General features: G+C 31.9%; 2 protein-coding genes across 3 annotated transcripts; one reads left to right on the forward strand and one right to left on the reverse strand.

Annotated features, from left to right (window-relative positions):
* Window positions 1-6,442: 6,442 nt before the first annotated feature.
* Window positions 6,443-9,447, forward strand: LOC110603272 (VAN3-binding protein; the record flags this gene model as incomplete). Its single annotated transcript, XM_021740971.1, has 8 exons — window positions 6,443-6,563; window positions 6,660-6,820; window positions 6,996-7,067; window positions 7,869-8,241; window positions 8,529-8,693; window positions 8,809-8,858; window positions 9,079-9,136; window positions 9,204-9,447. Coding segments are annotated over 8 exons (1,233 nt in total), but the record flags the coding sequence as incomplete, so codon positions are not given.
* Window positions 9,448-9,449: 2 nt separating this feature from the next.
* LOC110604306 (probable lactoylglutathione lyase, chloroplastic) lies at window positions 9,450-12,980 on the reverse strand. 2 transcript variants are annotated; one of them, XM_021742476.2, is made up of 9 exons: window positions 12,744-12,980; window positions 11,924-12,074; window positions 11,721-11,845; window positions 11,506-11,570; window positions 11,045-11,257; window positions 10,881-10,928; window positions 10,516-10,623; window positions 10,268-10,408; window positions 9,450-9,738 (listed from the first exon to the last, which is right to left on the reverse strand). In XM_021742476.2, exons 1-9 carry the CDS (start codon window positions 12,952-12,954, stop codon window positions 9,697-9,699), a joined length of 1,104 nt encoding a protein of 367 aa, XP_021598168.1. In that variant the 5' UTR covers window positions 12,955-12,980; the 3' UTR covers window positions 9,450-9,696. The 2 variants fall into 2 exon arrangements, with proteins under 2 accessions (XP_021598168.1, XP_021598167.1); XM_021742475.2 differs by having other exon boundaries at window positions 11,924-12,128; window positions 12,744-12,977.
* Between the last annotated feature and the right edge of the window lie 5,757 nt (window positions 12,981-18,737).

An 18,737-nucleotide genomic window follows, 5' to 3' on the forward strand; every position in this document is an offset into this window, starting at 1 on the left:
TATACAAATGAAATTAAATGTTGTCACTGTCTCTGATTCTGCACTGTCCGCTCTCAATGATATTATCACTGTCTCTACTTCTGCAAATGAATCTCCAAGAGAGAATTTTTTTCAATACTTGACATGTATGGTGTTGCTTCGGCACTCACAGAATCAAGACTTGTACCTGCTGTTAATCCAAAGTTGCATGAAATCTAGGTCTGTTCTAATAAGATATGTAGGTATACAATTATTAGTACTCTTTTTAACGATCTCTTTGACAACTATCGTTCCTACAAGGAAGTTAAGGAAATATGGGATTCAATGAACCTGAAATATACTGCCGAGAATGTTAGCTATAAGAGCAAATTTTGTACAAGAAAAGTGCACAAATCAAATAACAGGTACGAAAATAAGAAATCTGATTACAAACCTAAGTTTAATAATCTCACATTTAAAAAGAAATGATATTGTTTTGTATGTGGTAAGCCGGGTCATCATGAACCTCAGGAAAAGAGTGATAAATGGCAATCCTCCTAAACTAAAAGTGAATTTAGTTAAAAGATATGACATTATTGTTGCGGTCATTTCTCAAACTTTTCTTTTAGCTAATGTGCAAGAATGGGTAGTAGACTATGGTGCTATTAGACATATCTGTACAAACAGAAATGTGTTTACTTCCTACACTACGGTGGGGAAGGAAAAGAACATATGTATTTAAGTGATTCTAGGACTGCAAATGTCCTTGGTAAAGAGAAAGTTCTTCTCAAACTCACATCTGGCAAGATCTTGGCACTTAATGAAGTACTTTATGTACCTAATATGAGAGCTAATTTAATTTCTGTAGCTCTATTGGAAAATACTAGGATTAAGGTGTCCTTTGGGTCAGACAAACTTATACTGACAAAAATTGATAATTTTATTGGAAAATATTATTGTAATCAGGGACTCTTTGTTCTCAATATTTCTGCAATAACAAATGGAAATGTATCTTCTTGTGCTTTCTTACTTGATTTTTTTGATTTGTGGCATGCTAGATTAGGACATGTTAGTGCTTCTTATAAAAAAATGTAATATCTGATACTGGTAATACATGTTTAAATAAATGTGAGATTTGTGTAGAATCCAAGTCAACAAAAAAAACCATGTTCAACTACACATAGAGAATCTGAATTGTTTAGTTTAATACACACATATTTAGAGGATTTAAAACAAACTATAACTAGAGGTGAAAAAAAAATTATGTAATTTTTAGTGGTGACTATTTTAGATATACTAAAGTATATTTACTTAGAAATAAAGATGAAACATTTGATAAGTTTCAATTATATAAAGTTGAATTAGAAAATCAATTAAATAGAAAAATAAAAATGATTAGATCAGATATAGGTGGAGAATATATCTCATTTAATGACTTTTGTGAAAAAGAAGGAATAATTCATGAATTTACTCCACCTTATTCACCTGAATCCAATGGAGTAGCGGAAAGAAAAAATAGAACATTAAAAGAAATTATGAATACTTTATTAATAAGTTTCTCATCACTTAATAACCTTTGGAGGAAGCTTTATTATCTGCTTGTTATCTACAAAATAGGATACCCTATAAGAAAACTGATAAAACACCCTATAAACTTTGGAAAGGTTATACACCTAACTTAAAATATTTAAAAGTGTGGGGTGTCTTGCTAAAATAATTCTTATTGATCCTAAAAAATGAAAAATAGGTTTAAAAATTTCTGATTGCATGTTTATAAGTTATGCTGAAACTTATAAACTCAAGTTTAGAAGTTTGCTTTAGCTTTTATACATAAACTTGCTTTAGCTTCCTGAGACATAATTTCTTCTATTAGAGTATTAATTGCTTTAGTTTTTATACATAAACTTGTTATTTATCAAATGGATGTTAAAACAGCTTTTTTAAATGGAGACTTGGAAGAAGAAATTTATATGGTACAACCTGATGGTTGTATTATTTCTGGTCAAGAAAATAAAGTTTGCAAACTTCTTAAATCATTATATGGCTTAAAACAAGCCCCCAAACAGTAGCATGAGAAATTTGATCAAGTTTTATTGAATGATAGTTTTACCTCTGTTGAAGTTGATAAGTGTGTATATACAAAACGTATAAATAATGAATCTGTGATTATTTGTTTATATGTGGATGATATGCTTATTTTTTTGTACAAGTTATGATATAGTTTGTAAATCAAAAGCTTTCCTTGCCTCTAAATTTGATATGAAAGATATGGGAGAGGCAAACATGATTTTGGGAGTTAGAATCATAAAGAAGAACGATAGTCTAATGCTATCACAAGAGCATTATGTTGAGAAGCTTCTAAGGAAGTTTGGATATTTCAATGTCAAACCAGTGAGTACTCTTTATGATCCTAACTGTCAATTAAAGAAAAATAGAAGTGACTATGTTGCTCAATCTGAATATGCACAAATCATTGGGAGTCTGCTGCATTTAATCAATTTCTCATGACCTGATATAGCTTATGCTGTATGTAGACGAGTAGGTATACATATAATCCCAATAACAATCATTTGGCTACATTAGTTAGACTAATGAAATATTTGAGAGGTACCATGAACTATGGTATGTTATATAGTGGATTTGCAGCTGTATTAGAATGATACAATGATACTAACTGGATTTCAGATTCAGATGGGATAAAATCTACTAGTGGTTATGTATTCACTTTAAGAGGTGGTGCAATTACATGGAAATCAACCAAACAAAATATCATTGCTAAATCCACAATGGAATCAGAGTTTATTGCTCTTGAATTAGCTGGAATTGAAGCTAAGTGGCTAAGAAAATTCTTAGCAAATATTTCGTTGGGAATAAAACTAACACCATCTGTATCAATGCGTTGTGATTGCCAAGCGGCAATAGCCATTGCGAAGAATAAAACTTTCAATGGTAAGAATAGACATATTCGTCTGAGACATAATGTTATTAAGCAGCTGCTGAATGATGAAACTATTTCCATTGATTATGTGAAGTCAGAAGTGAATTTGGCCAATACTCTGACTAAACCTTTAGGGAGAATAGATGAAACATCGAGGGGAATGAGACTTGAGCCAATTTGAAATTAACAGTGATGGAAACCCAACCTTTGTGATTTGAGATCCCATGAAAAAGGTTCATATAGATAATAACAAGTCACTTGTTAGTTCTGCTAGCATTATTTATTTTTATCCTTTCCTATGGTGTGAGAAGTGGTAGACTGCATTAATGAGAGGATGAGATGGAAGCTCTTAATGATATTCATATCCCTTATGGGTGGTGTATAAATTGCAGTATACACTTGATGATATCACCTATATAAGTATGAAGTGGGGCTGCTTCTATGAGATTGTGGCATAATCTCTATAGCACTTATGAACTACCAGGTGCGCGTATGGCCTATTAGTGCAAAACAACGTTGACAACAAGATCTGTGGAATGTTATGAAATTGATGAGATATTAGCATACAAAAAAGTATTTTTGATTCATAGAAACAAAAGTTTCACCAATTACTCTGTATGTTAAGTCTTATTAATCTAGGTCTGGTTTATAGTCTAAAAGATACCAGATTCGAAACATATATACTAAATTTCTAAATCCAACAATGAAAAATCTTTTGAAATCTGTGGGGGATTGTTGTATAATTAGTTTAAATTTCAAAAAGATTTTATAGTTATTAAAGATTTTATGGTAGTTGAAGATTTTATAGTCATTAAAGATTTTATGGTCATTGAAGATTTTATGGTCATTAAATATTTTATTTATCATATTTAAATATAATATTAAATCTGACCGTTATGATTTTATTATATTATCTCAAGATTTTTATAATTATATATAACGGTAGGTTTTTCCACTATAAATAGTCTCCATCTTTACAAAGATAATAACTCCCATTTTTCGACCTTATTCTTTCCCTTCTCTGTGTTTTCTGCTAGGCGATAAATTAGAGATAAATTCTTGTTGTTCTGATCTTGGAAATTAAATCCCAGAAGAACCTGTTTAATCCCAGGGATTACAAAATAAATCTTTAAGGATAGTGTTCAACACGACTCAGATTTCATTATTTTACCCTATTTTTTCAACAGTTTTTAATCGAAATAAATTGAAATAATCGAAAATGAAACTTCAAAATTTTAAAAGTTTTATGGTTGAATGGGTCAATCCCATGACAATGTTGAGCACTCATGGGTTTTTGCTTTTTCTTTTCTATAATAAGGAACAGAGATTTGTTCTTAGTTGCTGAAGATTGATATTTGGAAAATGCTCCAGAAAACAGGGGAGCATGGTGGGAATGAAATTCTAATCATTAAATTGAGTTCTTTTTTTCTTTTTCTTTTCTAAAAAAATCAATAGAATGGCTCCACTGTGCAAAGAGGATCTAAATAAGGGCAATTGCCAATTGCATTTATATAAATATTATTTATAATTACAAAAGATTGATGTAGCCTTTATGGATGAATAATATCGATGTAGCCTTTATGGATGAGCATGGATGTTGAATTGTGGAGGAAATGGGTTTATGAAAAGTGGGTGCTTTTGCTTTGGTAAGGTACTGTGATAGGCATTATGACAATTCCAGTAATGATGAAAAGCATTTTGAGTAAGATACCCTCTTCTTGTTGGGGGGTCTGCCTTCAATTTCATTATATTCTTCAAAGCTTATGCTATTTATTGTTTTTGGAACTTCCCTAGCATCCCTTTAATCCCATGTTTAGTCAATTGTAATATATTTACCTTATCAAGAATTTAAATTTAATGGTTGAATAATTATATATTTGTTTATAATTTTTGTATTCTCTTAATTTTCTCTCAATTCTTTTAATTTTTTAATAATCTCTTAGTAAAATAGAGCTTGATATCTTGATTGCTTTTCTTGTCTTCTTTACGGTTCAATTTTACTAATTATATATATATATATATTTATAAATTTTTCTTATTCTCTATATAGTTATATAATGATAGAATTTTCTCTCGATTCTTCAATTTTTTCGCCATCTATTAGTAAAATCGAGTTTATTATTTAGATTACTTTTGGTTTATTTTTTGTTTTGCTTTCGGTATTTTATTTTGTCTATTTAGCCTATTTAACGAGGGATTGTTTTCTAAAAATTTGATTGGTTGGATGATTTTAGTAGATAATCAATCCGTCACCGTGCTATTGGAGAATTTCAAGATTCAAAAATAATAATTAGTTAGAAATAGATAAAAATTATTCCTCTATAGCTAAATGAGACTTATAATATAATAGCCATGCTTTCTAGTTTATATAGTTATAAAAGAATTTTTGTAGTTTTCTCCTTGTTTGTGGTTTTTCTTTTTTGGAATTTTGATTTTCTTGCTAGATTCTAATTGGAAACTCTTTTTTCTAGTTGAATGGTGTGGCTCTGTGTGTGGTGCAAGGTTAGGGTTCTTTATTTGTAAGTGAAATCTTAGTTTATCAAGTTGCTTTCTGTATTCTAGCCTCTAATCTTTCTATAAAGCCATGCTTTTGGAACGTTGATGTAAGACATTGCAATTATATATATAAGATGTGTGTGTGTTTTTTTTTTTTTTCCATTCACCATTTGAAATCTGATCAAAGTAAAAATATATCTAGTATTCAATAACTAAAAGTATATTACTCGCTTGATAAATTTAAAATGTACTCTTTATAGCTCTGATTACTTCTGATCTTTTTAGAGGTAAATTTGGTGCTGCTTCCTTGATTACATCAACAATAACGTCACTGATATGATTATATCGGTGATTACTAGTCCCATAATTCGAATACACATCAATTCTCGAACTTCCTTCTCGCTAAAGCAAAAGTTTTAAAGTAGAAACAAATACTGAAAATTCTGATATTATTTTTCACTTTTGAGTCATGGCCTAAACCTCAAATTAAGAAATGTTTAAACTCCTGTCAAACTATTTACTTTTGTTATTGTGATAGAAAATACTGCCAAAGTTTCCCTTCATTTCTAGCCCAAAAGGGTCCTTTTGGTACACAAGACAAGTTGAAAAGTGAAAAAATATCAAAGGTTTTAATAAAATAAATCAGAAAAAAAAAAAGCTTTAAAGTTATGTGCCTTAATCAACCATTATTTTTTTTTTCTTTTTTTTTTTGTCGCTCCTTTTTCTTTGGTGTATTATTGGGAATTGATCAAACAGCGATTTCTTTGTACGAGTGACTTGAAGGTGTGCTCTAGTTTCTCTTTAGCTATTGTTGTGGATGACAAATAAGCAGCTTTGAAGAGTTGGGGCAAACAATCGGTTAATCAAATCAGATTTAAACTCAAATTTTATTAAAAAAAAAATTAAAGAGTTTGATTTGATAAAATATATGAATTTTTTAATTAAATAATTTAAAATAGAAATAAACTAATAATTTTTTTAAAAATTCAAAATCTAATTGGGATTTGCTCGTAAAAGAAATAAGCAACTTCACTTAATTTCCCATGTTAAATATCCAACTCTCTCCTTTCCTTCATTAGCTTTGCTCTTGCTTTCTTTCTTAGCATTAGAAGTTGCACCGAACACCAAAGAGCAGAAGAGTCCGAGCCTAGCAGAAATAGCACGCTCAGAAGTAAGCTGCTTTTGATTATTACAAAGCTAGCTATCTTTTCTAATGTAAATGGTGCACTAATTTATTATGTTCTTTTCATGGGTTTGTGTGATTCAGTGAGCTCTAGCAGCACAACTAGCTTATTACAAAAGCTGGAAAACACAGATGAAAATGATCCTGCTCTTTGGCAACCTGCGTATGATGCACCTGAAACTTCTGTCGAGTCCATGGAGTTTCTTGCTAGATCTGGTTTCTCTGCTCAAGCTGCTAAAGAAACTGTAAGCTCCTCTAGCTCTAGCTCTATACAACAAGCAGTTGGGGGGGTGTTCATGTCTCCTAGCTTGGTTTCTAAAATATCCAATTGATTGTGTGAAGCGGCCGCCGCTGTTTGAACACATTCTATGAGAATATTTTTGTCATGTTTTGTTTATTGCTTGCATATGGGTGTTGCAGCTTTTTCAACAGTTACCAAGTGGTCGTAGCGGCTGTCCTCCAATATCTCCAAAGGATAGTGAAGAAATGAAGGTATCTCTTGTTTTCTTTGTTTTTATAGACATGGATGGAACAGGCAACACGCCCCAAAGTTGACAAGAAGCTGTAAATTTTATGTACTGTGTCCAAATCTAGAACTGCTCCCCTCAACTAGTTTCAAATTAAGGCTTAGTTATTATTGTTGTCCATATCTGCAACTGTGTAAAGGAAACATTATATCGTTTCTGCAATAGAAGTAATAGGAACCCAGTAAACTATGTCACCTTATTAATCTCTAGGTTTAATTCAAGAAAAAAAAGTGCAAAAATGTATTTCATAGATTTTTTATTTCGAGGTCTGTAGTTTACTTCAGGTCTATGGTTTATTTCATAGTCTATGGTTTAATTTTTTTTTTTTTAATTAAAATAGTAACTTATAATATGAATTCTAAGTATAGGGTCTAGAAATTGTTGTTTGTTAATGGAACGATACTACGAAGTATTATTTTAACATAAAATTAAATTTCAGACTTTCAAGACAACTATAGATTCCGAAATGAAAAACCATTGAAACAGCATGATTTTTTTTTAAAATACTTTTCCCTTAATTCAATAGAATAAGTCATAAAAATCTTGCTGAACTCAAGCCTGTCTCCATGAGAATTAAGCATTTAATATACTGTTTAACAAAATATTACCTGTAAAAGCTTTATAATCTGTGCAGGAACTATCTTTTACTTCATCAAACACTCAACCCAGAAATTCTTTCCAGTCAACAACTGTTCAAAACTGGGTAACTCATTATTCACTGTTGTGAAAGTAATTAACAGTATCAGCTGTTATCTTCATTCTGCAGCTATACAAGAGCATAGTTAAAGGGAGAACAATGGGGAGATGGTTGAAGGATCAAAAAGAGAGGAAGAAGCAGGAGATCAGAATTCATAATGCACAACTGCATGCAGCTGTATCTGTAGCAGGAGTTGCTGCTGCTGTTGCAGCTCTTGCTGCCTCAAATGTGATGTCAGAGGAAATAGCTTCAAGCTGCCACAAGATTCATTCCAAAAAACCAGCTGCAATGGCTTCAGCAGCAGCTCTAGTAGCATCTTACTGCATCGAAATTGCAGAGGAAATCGGTGCTGATCGTGAACAAATCATAATGGTTGTCAACTCTGCACTCAATGCAAGGACTAATGCAGATATCATTACCCTAACAGCCGGAGCAGCTACAGGTATCAGAAAACTTCTTCAAATCATATGCTCAGTTAACTCAATCTCAAGCAAATTGGCCAAAGCAAACAACTTTACTAAATGGTGCTGTTAGAAACTATGGACAAAAATATTAGTCATGGTTATAGGTAGACTAATAAGAGCGTCTGAAATAAAGTCAGGCTTGAATACAAATTGAACTGCTAAAATGAGATTGCGGGGAGAAAATGAAGCAGTAATTTTGCTTGAAATGTTTCCAATAACTAACCAATAAGTATTATCTAAATCTAATAGAAATCTACATGAACAGCCTTACTGGGAGCTAGCACTCTAAGAGCGAGGCTGCAAAAGGGACATGGAAGTACAGCCTTTGCTTTGGTGGAGGAAAAGGGTGAAGAAGGCAAAGAATCTAACATCTTAGCAGCATTGAACTTTGTGGCTGGAGGGGGAGAACTTCTCAAGCTTACAAGAAAAGGTACATATTGTAACATTGATACCATATGAATTCATATGTAGAGGTAAAACCACATTACCAAAATCCATCAAAGAGAAGCAATTGGCACTAACCGTCATGTAAATGTTGATGGCAGGAGATCTCCACTGGAAGCAAGTTTCTTTTAACATCAATTCAAATTGGCAGGTAAACAAGGAGACACTTAAACCACACGACTACTCAAATGACTAAAATTAATGAATTCAGCAAATTTCAAGTTAAAAAAGGAAATAGAAATTATCTTTAAATGAATAATACATCCAGGATGTTCAGCTATATAATGAAACAGATACAGTACTTTTCTGTGTGTTTGTATTCTTTCAGAAAAATCAAGTGCCAACTAAATTTTGTACATGTATATAAACAGGTGGTAGCGAAAATGAAAAGTAAACACATGGCAGGAACATTCACAAAAAAGAAAAAATGTAAGCGAACTCTCAAATCCATGGCTAATACCTCTTTCTCCACTGAGTAGCAATTCTGTGATCACAGGTGTAGTATCTGGAGTATACAGAGACATACCAGCATGGCCCAGAAGGGACAAAGAAGACTGCAATGAGGAAAGAGTATACTTTGGGATAAAAACAGCTGAAAGATTGGTAGAGTTTGAATGCAGAAGTAGAAATGAGAAACAGATGTGGACTGAAGGGATTCGGCATTTGCTGAATTGCTGTACCAATATAAAATCTGAGGCAACTTTCAATTACTGCAAAACTAGCCTTTGAACTTTTGAAGCGATTAACAAGCAATTTTATATCTCTTACTTTCTTAAAATTGAAAAATAAGAATGCGCTTATAACAATTGTTTGTCATATACAAAGCTGAATGAAGGAGGGATCTACTGAATGAAATTGGCAAATGAAGCACATTCTAGCATGGGATATTTCTTGTAAGAAAATGGTTATTTCCTAAAAGGCAACATTCCAAAGCAACAAAATTGTTATGAATCTTCCCATGGATTGAATAAAGCCACCAAAGACTTTGATCATTCTAGTTCCCTTAGAAAATCAACATTATCAACCAAGACCTGTAAAGAGGGGACAAAAGCAAATTTATGTGGTTAGCCATAATTCCAATCAAAAAAATAAAATAAAAAAAAAATGAAAGAAGAGAAGAACTTGTTGATATTAAGTTGATTTTCTTCATTTCAAAATTTACAACTAACAATTGATTGAAGCAGAAGTTTGACTGATTGTTCGCAGTTAAAGACAAGAAACATCAGCTGACATGGCAATGATAAATGCTCCACTAAATATTTAAGGAAACAAATACAGCCTTGTCTACTCTATCAAGGTTGAGTTCAGAATGATACCTAGAATTCTACAAAAAGCTCAAAGCTTATTAGAATTGAAACCTATTCTTACTTTGCTGGACACAGTAAATGATGCTCATCTAACGGATGTCTTTTCTTCTACATTTGCCAATTATCTATAAAAAAGTTTCCAGTTATCTTTAAAACATGAATGCAAACCCTATATCAGAAATATTTAGTAAAAACCCATGAAGTAGAGGATTGTGAAAGTTTAAGATAAAGCCTCAAAAAGTAGAAGTCATACTGATTTCCAACCATCTGGGTCCAAGCATGCCGTAATCTTGGTATTAATCCCTGGTAAAGGTCCAGGTTCACGAATAATGCTTCCTCCACAAAGCTCAATTGCTTTGGCACTCTTATAGACATCATCTGTGCCTATTGCAATCTGGTAAAATAATAAGATTCAGAATCGAAGAAGATGTTCATTGCCAAAAATGACATAGATGCCATATAAACTAAATTATTGAACTGTGCGCCAGGCAAAGAATTCACCTGTGCATAACCATTTCCTTTGTCATATTCTGTGACCCCATAGTTATATGTCAGTTCCAGCACAGCATTTTTATCTTCCGGACCATACCCCATTATTGCTACAGCATACTGAAAATGTCAAAATAACAAAAAGATCAGATAGAGTGACATATATTGTCCACATATAGACAGAAGGGCAAGGAGAAAGACTTCCATAGAGAAGAATTATTGAAAACCATAAACTTTTGGAAAGAAAAACCAGTGGCTTCATAACTTAGATTAACATGGACAATTTATTCCACAGATGTAAAAAAAAAAAAAAAAATCAGAACTTTTTTTTGAAAAGAAAAGAAAAGAAATTTTTGGCAAGGCATGTGTCAAATTACCTTCGATTCTGGGAAATCCCTTCTTTGAAGAAGCTGCATGCCAAAGGCCTTCAATTCAAATTCAGGAAAGAAAAATATCAGAACTCCAGGTAGTTTATGTAGATGCAGCTGAAGAAGAAAGTATTCAGTGGCAGCTGCTGTTGACAGGCATTAAGTTTAATTACCTTATTGTAGAAATTTACAGCATGATCAAGATCACCCACTCTAAGCATCACTTGGCATAGGGGCTCAGGTGTAAGCCCTCTCTCCAAAAGCTCAAATTTATAACCGTCTGGATCTTCAACAAAAGCACTCATTGTACTTCCACCTTCAACAAGACCAGGTTCACTAGTAACTTTGCCCCCCTTTGCCTTCACAAGATTTACCGTCTTGGCAACCTAAGTTGAAAGGATTTAAGTATAATAACATATTGTTCAATATAAGGATCCAACTTCCAATGAGGTGAAGTAGCAAATATTAGCTGAATGAGGTTGTCCAAACTCCAAAATGAACAGCTAATGTCAAAACATTTCTTTCATCAGATGTTTGAAATCTCAATCATTGAAAGAAAGAATGCATAAAGGTAATTACGTAAGGAAATCAATCAGCCACTTCTACTTAAAAGGTTCAAGAAAGAGGAACTTACATCCTCTACTGCAATGCCAAAATGGCCAAATCCAGTTCCAATATTATATTTGTCAACTCCATAATCTGCATATTTAACATAATTTTTTTAGAAAAAAAAAGGAGAAAAGAAAAATATCCAAAATTGTGACAGCCACAAAATACAGGAGTGCATAAACTATGACCATACTAATTGAACATATGCTACAAACAAATTGATAAAGGATGATGACTTACTATAAGTAAGTTCAACAGTAAAATGAGAATCTTCTGGTCCATATCCAAGAAATGCATTTGTATATCTCTCCTCTGGTATGTCCCGTTTTCTTAATAGTTTCATCCCCAAGCATTCAGTATAAAATCTGCACATTTCCATAGGGTAAATATCATTGGATTAGAAGTGCGAATTGTGGCATAAATGAAGAAGCAAATAGGTGTACTTTATTGTCTTCTCCAAGTCACCAACACGATAAACAACATGAAGCATTCTTCTTTTGTCCTTGTTAACCCACTCTAATGGATTTTCCTCAGCAACTGCTGTGCTCACTGGTGCCATTTTTGGAGGTGTGCGAGGTCTCATCATATTTTCATCTGCGCTTAACAATTTAGATGCTCTTACGCCCAACAAGTGGGACTCAGGGATAGCTGGATAACCACTCCAAGTCCATTAGCACAGAAGGAAAATCAACTTCAAGCAAGTATATAAAGCTCGACTGAACTATAGACTACAGAGTGACTTAAAGTCATCAAAATTATTACAAGAAATTCACCATAACGTCCAAGATTAATATATTCTTAATATATCCTTATGCACTATCTACTATTTCTCTCTCTTCCAATTTTATCAGAAGCATAACAGTGTCACCAAAATCTCTAATTCCTTTCTAGAATTTATGGTGTAATTCACAAATAACTCATCAGTAACGTTGTACGAGTTCTATGAACTCCTACCCATCTATGCAATGCTCATTACCAAGAAAACATGGAAAAGATAAGCAATCATCAATGAACCGTGAGGAAAGAACAGACCAAGATGAACAGAACCACGCTGTTTATTAGAACCACTTCACTGTATAAAACCCAAAAAGAGGAGGAAAAAAAAACTATCCAATAGACAAAAATCAAACACTTCCTCTACATTTCCCTTCTTTGGGATTCTCAGCAGCAAGACAGATAATTCAATCACATATACAACCATTTACAGTTTACAGATAATAGTACTGTAGTAAGAGAGCAAGGGCAGGCCTTGAAGTTGCTTACCGGCACCAAGTTTTAGGAGAGCAAGTCTTCTAGACGGATTCTGATTGAAAGAGGCTACATTATCATCATTGATATTGTTTTCTTTCTGCATAGAAGAAAACTTCAAAGAATGTGGGCGAAAAGAATCTTGTTTTATGTGCTGCTTCATCTGCGTTGACACGCTCAGAGGAGGAGAAGAAGAGGAGGATGGTAGAGCCATTGTTCTTAGCATTTTTACTGCTGTTGCTTCCTCTGGTTCTATCGCTCTATATCATCTGTTGGCTGATAGATCAAGTGGGAAAAGCCCACAGGCCCATTTGTTGCTCTTGTTGTTATTAACCTAAAAATCATTACTTTATTCTTTTTTATTTAATTTTGGTTCTTCACTCAAAATTTAACCCAAACCCTATCAGATCAGAATCCAACTGAAAATTAATTTTATACACATATTTTTCGATCGTATTTACGATTAAAATTATAATAATTATATACTTTTAAATATTATATTAAAAAGTAAGATGTACTATGATATACTTTTTTTTCTTTAATTAAAAATTTATTTTATCTCATATGGTCTATGATAAGATTCAAATTAATCGATCCAATAAATTTTCAACGCGTATAGTATATATCCAATCTTATTCCACATTGATTTTGAATATAAGTTTAAAACTTAACAAATATTTTTTTTTTCTTTTATTAGTAGAGGTAAATCAAATATGTGTGTTTCAAATAACTTAAATGGCATGGGGGAGAGAGTAAGAGATTGAAAGAATGAGAGTTTTAGAGAGAGAGGCGCTCACAACGGTTTAATAGAAATGAAAGTAGTGAATGTTTTATGAATTATGTGCAGAGGTTAAATTTGGCATTAAAAAACAATCACTCTATTGCCATCTAAATACTAGGGTGGCGGAAGGTTTTTGGTTCAGAATTAAATTGAAAAATTGTACAGAATTAAATTGAAAAAAAAAAATTGATGATATAGAAACCGAATGGTATTAAATCAAAACCGTATTGAACTGAAATTATTTATATATATATATATATATATATATATATTATAATTCTAATATAGAGCTTCAATAATATATTTTATATATCATATAATTTCAATAAATTATATATAATTGTAATATTATTTAATTATTAAATATTTTTTATTATTTTATTTAACAAATTTAGTTGATTATAGTTTATTCTAATTAAATATGTTACATATATATTAAGAATTACACTATTAGAATATAAATTCTTAAAATAATAATAATAATAATAATAATAATAATAATAATAATGCAAAATTATTATATTTTTTAATTAATTATTAAATATTTATAATAATATAATATAATTAAAATTTATTTTATCTAAATAGATTATATATAAACATTGCCTCAATATTAATAGAATTATATTAATAAAATATAAATTATTAAAATAATTATATTTAGATTGATATGCATATATATATATGTATTTATAATTGTTATTAATAGCTATATATATATATATATAATTATATATTTTAGTCACAAATTAATTATTAAATATTTATAAAAATATAATTTAATTAAATTAATTCATTAATTATACTTATTTTATTTAAATAAATTATATTACACATAATCTCCATTTTAATAGAATTTAGTATAGAATATAAATTATTAAAATCAATTATATATATATATATATATATATATATAATTATTAACTAGATTATATAATAATAAAATATAATTTGATAAAATTAAAAATAAATTAAATTAAAATAATTGTGATTACTTAAAAAAATGCTATTAAACTAAACCATAAAATTTTAAATACTACGTAATGTTATATTAAATTATATAATTTTATTATAAAAAAATTAAATATATTTGTAATATATTAATGATAAAAATTTATTTAGTTTAAATATATTTTTTTAGAAATATTGTAACAAAGTTTTTGAAACCTTAATTTTTTTTCTTTTAAGAATTTAAAAATTATAATGAGAAGATTGACTATTTAGTATATTTATATATTTTAGATAAAAATATTATATAAATGGTAGATATTTGATATTATTTTAAAGTTGGAATATGAAATTTATTAGTTTAATATAAATAATATTAGTATTATGTTAAAAATATTTAATTATTTTATTCAAATTTAAATTATTTTTTATAAAAATTAAAGATTATAATGAAATTAGAACCGATATTAGAATTGAACCAAAATCGAATACACATAACTGTACCGAAACCATAATAAAATTTGGTTTTACGTCTCATTTTAATTCTAAAAAAATTCAAGAGATCGACTTTTAATTTTGATTCCAATTTCTGAAATCGACTTTTAATTTTGATTCCAATTTCTGAAAAACGATCGCAAAATCGAAACCTCACACCCTAATAAATACATCGACTAATTGTAGAATCACAGGAAAATAGATTGAAAATTCTTTTTAATGGGCAAAATTAATTTATAGGAACTTTTTAATATAATTATTAAAATACATGAACTATCTAATTGTTTATAACAAATCCTAAGGATCTCAAAGTGATTTATCCATAAAATAAATCAATTTTATCATTCTTAATATGATAACTATAAATAAAATATTTAATGATATGTTTAATATTTTATTATTTAAAAATTATATAATTAAGATTAGCTAAAAGTATATATTTATATGAAGTCACCAGGAAATTTTATTGAAAATAGCCCTCTTTTGTTTAGGACTCTATTTTTATTATAATATTAGAAATTTTGAGCTTTTTTCACTTTGATCATATCGATTGAAATTTATTTAAATCTTAAAATTAATGTTTATTTATAATTGATTATAAGAAAATTTCACCATGTTTATATCCATAATCTAAATTAAGAAGATAAATTTTCAACATCAGATACAGCTGGGACGGATGCATGTCGGGACAAGACCCCTGAAAATTTTAAAATCATGTAGGGTTAATTGGGAATTTTTTTTTAACTCTAAATAAATAAGAGTAAAACTACTATTAAGTCTTTAAAATTTTATGAAATTCATGAATTTATCTTTATTTGAAAATTATACTATTGAAATGTATTTATATTTTATAAAATTAAATTTTTTAATTTTTTATCCAAAAATCTATTAATATATCTTAAATATTTATATTATTTAGTCTATGATTATATATATATATCTATAAATTTAAATATCTATATTATTTATTTTATTTGACTAAAAGCAAAATAAATTAAATAATAATTGATGCGATCGGAAAATAGAATTGTGCTGCGATTGGCTAATCCTACAAGAAAGAGAATGTGAGGTGGTGAGTGCCTACGGTAGCCACTCTGACGCTCAAGTCAGTAAACTGTAATAGGACGAATATAGAATTTGAAAGTAGTTTTGTAAGAGAATTGCGTACATTTATTTTTGTGATCGTTTCGCTTTTATATTGTAAGAAAATGAAGATAAATATAATATCTCCTGATAATCCAGTGGTAATGTGGACGACTACTTGATAAGGAATCTCGCCAACTAATAGGTCAGTGATCTCGCGATTACATACGTAATAGGGATGTGTTAGACTGTGTCTGATAACGGTAACTTTATGTCGAGACTTGACCTATCTAGGAAAGGACGAGTCTTGATGATGAACTGCGTGTTAAAGTGTTTGGGTCTTTTTTTCTCAGGTGGGATCACGTACCCGTTTATCAGACCCTTGTCACGTAGCCTTATTTTGTGATAACAGCTTATAACTTACTTTGGACGATTCTTGTTTAGTATCAGAGGTCCCCCAGTGGTCTTCAATTCTTCAAATTCGAAGGTGACAGCTATCTCCATGATCTGGGACAATGGCTAACTTGGATTGGCCTTTCCCTACTCGCGTTGCTTTGCATGCTTCTGCATATTAATGATAATTGCTATGTTTCTCGAGCCGTTTTTAAGCCTGCTGTTGAAACCGTCATATAAGAGCCATTTTTCTTTTTCAAATATCACTTTTGCTTACAATTATTGTCTTTGCTTTTGGAAAAGACTTGATGACTCCTCTTTTCTTTACTCACACTTCCTCGTCTTCACGGTAATTTCTGTTTACTTATTCCTTTTAAGATGAATAGGGATACTTCCTCTTCTTCTCTTGCCTCCGGTAAAAGCTCCGCCTCGAACTCCTCCTCCGACGACCCCATCCGTGTCCCTGCTCCTATCATTCTGTTAAGAGCAGATCAAGAAACCGAAGGTAGCCTGATTAGTGACATTCCGTGTATCCTATCAGGGCAAGATGTAGATCGTTTTTATGATAAATACCAAATTTTCAGAGAAACCTTTCCCGTTTTTGCTCCGTCCTTGAATGTTAGTGTGAATGACCAGATCCCTGCAGAGGATACCATCATAGTCTATGAAGAGCAGCTGAAGGCGAGTCTTTGGTTCCCTATAGACCCATTTTTTTGTTGATGTCCTTCGATTCTATAAACTTTCAGTTTTCCAACTGCATTCTAATGGTTGGAGAATCTTAGTGGCCTTTCGTTTTATTTATTCTAACAATAATATTGAGCCGAGTATTGCACTGTTCTTCCAGCTGTACTAGCTAAGTACCCAAAAGAATGTAGATTTTTGGTACTTCAGTGGGAGAAAGCGTCAAATGCTTTTCGATTGGATCCCCTTATCTTTGAAAAAAAATTTTCATTCTCTGCCACTGGGTGTCTGATGGGTTTTGGTTGTCTTCAATCGAGCTGAAAGATATGGGTAGAGCTGCGAAGGGATGGGGTCCACCTGCGGAGGGATGAGGATGAAGCTTTGGCCACATCCCAGAAAATGGACATTACCAAGGCGGTGAAGAACGACGTTTTGTTTTGGAAGATTCATCCCCAGGTGAGCCAGACTCGAGGTCCTCACCCGCGCAGCCTTCCCAGTCTTGGGGAGAGCACTTTCTTGGCTAGAGATCAGGAAATTTTTCTTTTTGCTTTCTTTTAGATTTTAAACTGCCTTACTTACTTTTCCATTTATGCAGATATGGTCGAGTCAATAAGTAAATTTGATGAAGCAGCGCGTGCTGCTCGTAAAGGCAAAGTTATCGATGGGGCAATTGATCCCCTTCCTATATGTGCTTGCCGAGCAGAAGAAGTAATCATGCTCCCTTTTCCTCTTCCCCAACCTACAATAGAAGAGTCGGCTCATTCGCAGCCCGAGTCTTCTACAATGGGTGCCTTTGCGGCAGTCCTTGCTTCCAAACCTTCTGCATTAGCTCCCGCCCCTGCTGAGCCTATTTTTGCAAATGTGGGGGTTGATTCCTCGTAGCCTTGCAGCATTCAATGCTTGGCACTAGTGTTAACCCGTACGAATTCTCTTCTAGATGAACCCAACCTGGCTGTCTTAATAACCAAGAATGCTTTAAGGCTAGGGGACCGTCGTCACCTAAACGAGGTCGAGATGGACGAGCTTTTTAACAATGTCATGCATTCTATCCTGGAGAGTGCCCTCTGTGCCTATATGGCCAAGGAGCATAATAAGGTCCTGAGGAGGGAGTTTGGGGCTCATGAGACGGACAGAAGACTCTTGATAGAGGAGTGCTCGAGGCTGAAGACTCGGGTTGATGAGGTAGAAGGCACCATGAAGGAGACTCTGAAGTCAGTAGACAAAATCCTGGCAAACTTGGGTGAGGCCAATGCTTCCCAACTTGCACTTGAGAACCAGGCTAAAAGTGTTGAGGATTAAGTGGCCATGCTTCAGTGCCAAGTCCAGGAGCAGTAGTCTCAGGTTGAGGAGAACCGGGCCACCTCCAACATAATTATTGAATTAGAAGCTGAGCTTCAAGAGATGGTGGCTCGGGGAGGAGAGATGTTTATCGAGAGCCAAGACTCAGTCAAGAAGGAGCTGGTGAAGCGATTTCCTTCTGAAGACTTTACTTGGATATATGACATCCTTCCTGAGGAAGAGGAGGACAAAGATAAGCATGAGGACGAGAGGATTGATGATATCGATCAAGCCCCTGCAAAAAATGTAATAGATATAGGGAATGTTGATGTGATTGGGACTCATGGAGT

Source organism: Manihot esculenta, chromosome 16, assembly GCF_001659605.2.
Source record: "Manihot esculenta cultivar AM560-2 chromosome 16, M.esculenta_v8, whole genome shotgun sequence".
Classification (NCBI taxonomy): Eukaryota; Viridiplantae; Streptophyta; class Magnoliopsida; order Malpighiales; family Euphorbiaceae; genus Manihot; species Manihot esculenta.

Coding starts and splice junctions, on each gene's coding strand:
- LOC110604306 (XM_021742475.2), bottom strand. CDS start 12,954: ATGCTAAGAACAATGGCTCTACCATCCTCCTCTTCTTCTCCTCCTCTG. Junction 11,258..11,505: donor TTGGCATTGCAGTAGAGGAT/GTAAGTTCCTCT, acceptor CTTTCAACTTAG/GTTGCCAAGACGGTAAATCT. Junction 10,929..11,044: donor CTGTAAATTTCTACAATAAG/GTAATTAAACTT, acceptor TTTGAATTGAAG/GCCTTTGGCATGCAGCTTCT.